A 3,402-nucleotide genomic window follows, 5' to 3' on the forward strand; every position below is an offset into this window, starting at 1 on the left:
ATCGGACCAATCAGATTTATGAAAATCATCCAAAACTCCTCACCATATGCTTAAGCATTACAAGCCTATGGCAGTCTGACGCTCACGTGGATGCAGAGCTTGAAATATACTCTGGAAAAACAGATAAAATGACTAAATTATCCTTATTTTTCAACACTAAAATTATGATCATAGGCAAAAGAAAAGGATAGAGATTCAAGTGATGTAAGTTATATGCAGTAAAAACGTATAGATTTTTAGTACCAGCAGTATATAAATGTCAGTTTTTGTAAAACACCCCATTTTTTCGAGCGGTTCACTGGTTTGAGATGGTCGATTCCATTTTCTTGTGTGTACATGACTACGTATATGTGAGTGGTGAAGACTGTAAAGCAGGGTAGAGATGTCTTCTTTTGAGGATAAAAATAAAACTGTGAATGGTATTTAGATAATTATGTATGTTGTTTAGAATAAAAATTGAAAGTCCATATGAAAATGTTATGGCGTTTAATTTGTAGTTGTGGAACCCTCTAAATTACAAATGAACTGTTCCAAATCCGTTACGCGCTTGACTGATCACCCACAGTGTACCGTTAGCCCATGAGGAAGCTACCTTGAGGTCGAATTCAGGGAATAAAATTGCACTGCTAGCAAAATATTGTCGTAATGGTGGGCCATTCTCTGTATCTCAATCAGTGATGATACCAGGGAGGGCATTTCCCCTCCCCAACCCCGCCATTGTCAGATGCCACAACAAGGTCGTCGGACCAGGCATAATACTTTGCCCATCCAAATATCATTTGATTGCCAATCTCTATTATTGGGCCATAAAGCTCTTCCTGTACCGTACCAGGGATTTTTATTCAGAGACCCTGACTGAGGCTCCATTCGACCACTTGGTTCCAACCCCCTGTCGATCATGTTGGACCCCCTGTTGGCAAATTTCTTGATTTCACTGATCCCAACAAGTGTCATAAAGTCGTAAAGTGGTCCTTTATCTTTAAATGACATTTTTTCTTCTCTTTCCTTCGAATCTCCTTTTCAAAATATCTGTCAATACATCATGACTCTTGTGTCAGTTTATAAAGATATATTTCCCAAAAAAAAAAATAAAAAGAAAAAAAAATTACCCTGAAAAATAAAAGTTTGAACTGCTCATTTTTAAATAACAACATAAATTATCACTTTCAATAAGTCACAGTTTGAATGATCTATAGGCTTTTCACTACGAAAACCTTTAAATTTTCTCTCAGAAATTTAAGGGTATTTTATATTTGCAAGCTCATAAGAATGATATTAGTATAAGCTGGACACTCTCTTTGTCGTACAACTGTCAGCTGGCAAATCCAACTCCTTTCCATGTGAGCACTAGATGAAGTGACGCTGTCTGCTGATTGTTGGTGGCAGTCTGAACTGATCGTCATTAAAAATGATCCGTTGCAGACACGTCTTGGTGTTGAGTTTTCCATGAATCCTGAAGGCCTGTGACCGTTGTGCACAGTGAGGTTCCGGCTTTAAACGTCCCTTCACTTGTGAAATGTTTTACTTTTTTAATTTTCTGTTGAAAGCTATAATTTACTAAAATATTTTCAAAAATTATGGGAATAATAATAGTTTTAATTTTTAAGATTATGTTAATTTTAGGTTGCAGAATATTTCCATATTTCAATTTGTGAAATTTTCAATATTTTTATGTTTTTTAGTCCTTCCCACTGACCACAACCCAAGCCTCCATGGAACAGATTCATCTGAAGAAGGACTTTGAAGAACAGGAAAGTAGAAAACCAATGGTGACCGTTGACACATACCAACATGCTAATATTGACAGGTTAGCTTAAAGATGTTTTTTTTTTCTCTTTCCTGTGGTTAATCCCATTAATTTACATAATTTTTTCCCTTTTTGTTTTGTTTTACACTCATTTTTTTTCCATTTTATAATATACTGTACATCAATATACACATGTATTTGATGCAGATCTATGCCAAAATATGCATGATATGCACTCATGCATAGGCCTACTTCTCGTTTAAAATTAAAGTTTACATACTTCAATAAAAAGTCAGCCTCTTTATTATAAAATCACCAGCAGTTGAATACAGATTCTTACATTCTACCTTAAAGATATTCTCCTTTGGATAACTGAAAAAGTCAACAGTCATACTCATTTAAAAATATAATATTTAAATAAATGTATTTACATTTAATTTGCAGGGACACTGGATGTCCACAGAGAGGATTTGGTTCCGTTTTGCCAAGGCATCATGCTGATCATGACAAGCGTCACCTAGAGACAACCAACAGGGCAGATTACAAACCACCATTTCCATATAGTCCAGCCCCAGTAAGTTAAATGACAATAGGAAAAACTGTAGCTTGGTTGCTGAGATTCTTTCCGCTATGTCAAGGTTCGAGGTTCGATCTCCGTGCCATACCCCAAGCCTCATTATAGACGCAGTGGTGTAACGCCGGAGCTTAGGGCCTGTGGCTTCATAAGAGTGGGGGCCCTTGCAGGTTTAGGGTTTAGATTTAACTGCAGTTAGCTCGTCTTATTTTGTCGATCAACATTCAGAGCCTCAACAGGCTTCTGTAGCTCAGATTCCCTAGTGGCCCTATGGATCTGTCGGAGATCCTTTAGGGGTCCTATTGATCGGTGCCCTTGCAGACTGCCGCACGAAAGCGCACAGGTTTTATGCGTCTGCATAGCTGCATATTGCAGTTGAGTATTATTTTTGCTAATCGCTGTGTGGGGCGGTGTGCGCTGAACCATGACTTGCTTTCACTCCCATGGGATCTATTCAATCAAGCTTGTCTGTGAAGTGCAGCTTATAGCGTACCATCTTTTCAAAGGGACTTTGAAGTTGCTTGTCCCATGTACTACATGATCCATGTATATGTTAAAAAACATGTATCACTCTTTGAAAATGAGCAAAGGATTGGCCCCTGGTTTACTACTGAATTTACAAAATTCTGGTTTACTACTGAATTTACACTCAGGGGTGACACTGCTCTATGTCTACCATCTCTCTCCCTTCAGAAGTATAGATAAGTACCTTTTATTAGATTGTTGTAGCATTGAATGTATTGTCCTGTGTTCATTATATAAAGCTTGACTAGAGTGTAGAGGAGCTTGTGCTTTGGGCACTTTTTGCAGATTTATAGATCCAGTGACCTTCTGGCAATAACACCATTTCCAGCACCATGTATCCCTTTGCAACATGTGTAAAATAAATTCCTTTACATTATTACTGCAGCTTATGCAAAGACTGTTAACTAGTTAATTGTTGACTAGTTGAAGTCCTTGGTTTATGAGTCCATTAGACTGTATTACTTGACTACAGTGGCGTATCTAGCGAGGTATGCACGTTCCTTCAAAAATTACTTGCTTCCCCCAGTCTCGCCCCCCCCCAACAAAATGTCACCTG

The 3,402-nt window shown here is 37.9% G+C and overlaps 1 protein-coding gene across 1 annotated transcript; it reads left to right on the forward strand.

Annotated features, from left to right (window-relative positions):
• Window positions 1-1,663: 1,663 nt before the first annotated feature.
• LOC117106368 (protein C9orf135-like) lies at window positions 1,664-3,379 on the forward strand. Its single transcript, XM_033247744.1, has 2 exons — window positions 1,664-1,807; window positions 2,192-3,379. The coding sequence occupies exons 1-2, from the start codon at window positions 1,713-1,715 to the stop codon at window positions 2,328-2,330; spliced, it is 234 nt and encodes a 77-aa protein (XP_033103635.1). The 5' UTR covers window positions 1,664-1,712; the 3' UTR covers window positions 2,331-3,379.
• The last annotated feature ends 23 nt before the right edge of the window (window positions 3,380-3,402 follow it).

This window comes from Anneissia japonica, unplaced genomic scaffold (genome assembly GCF_011630105.1).
Source record: "Anneissia japonica isolate Jap-2015-1 unplaced genomic scaffold, ASM1163010v1 scaffold104436_len3434_cov155, whole genome shotgun sequence".
Classification (NCBI taxonomy): Eukaryota; Metazoa; Echinodermata; class Crinoidea; order Comatulida; family Comatulidae; genus Anneissia; species Anneissia japonica.

What these genes read in the sequence shown, in the direction of transcription:
- LOC117106368 (XM_033247744.1), top strand. Translation starts at nt 1,713, where the DNA reads ATGGAACAGATTCATCTGAAGAAGGACTTTGAAGAACAGGAAAGTAGA. An exon ending in CAACATGCTAATATTGACAG is followed by an intron (nt 1,808 to 2,191) that starts GTTAGCTTAAAG and finishes TTTAATTTGCAG; the next exon opens with GGACACTGGATGTCCACAGA.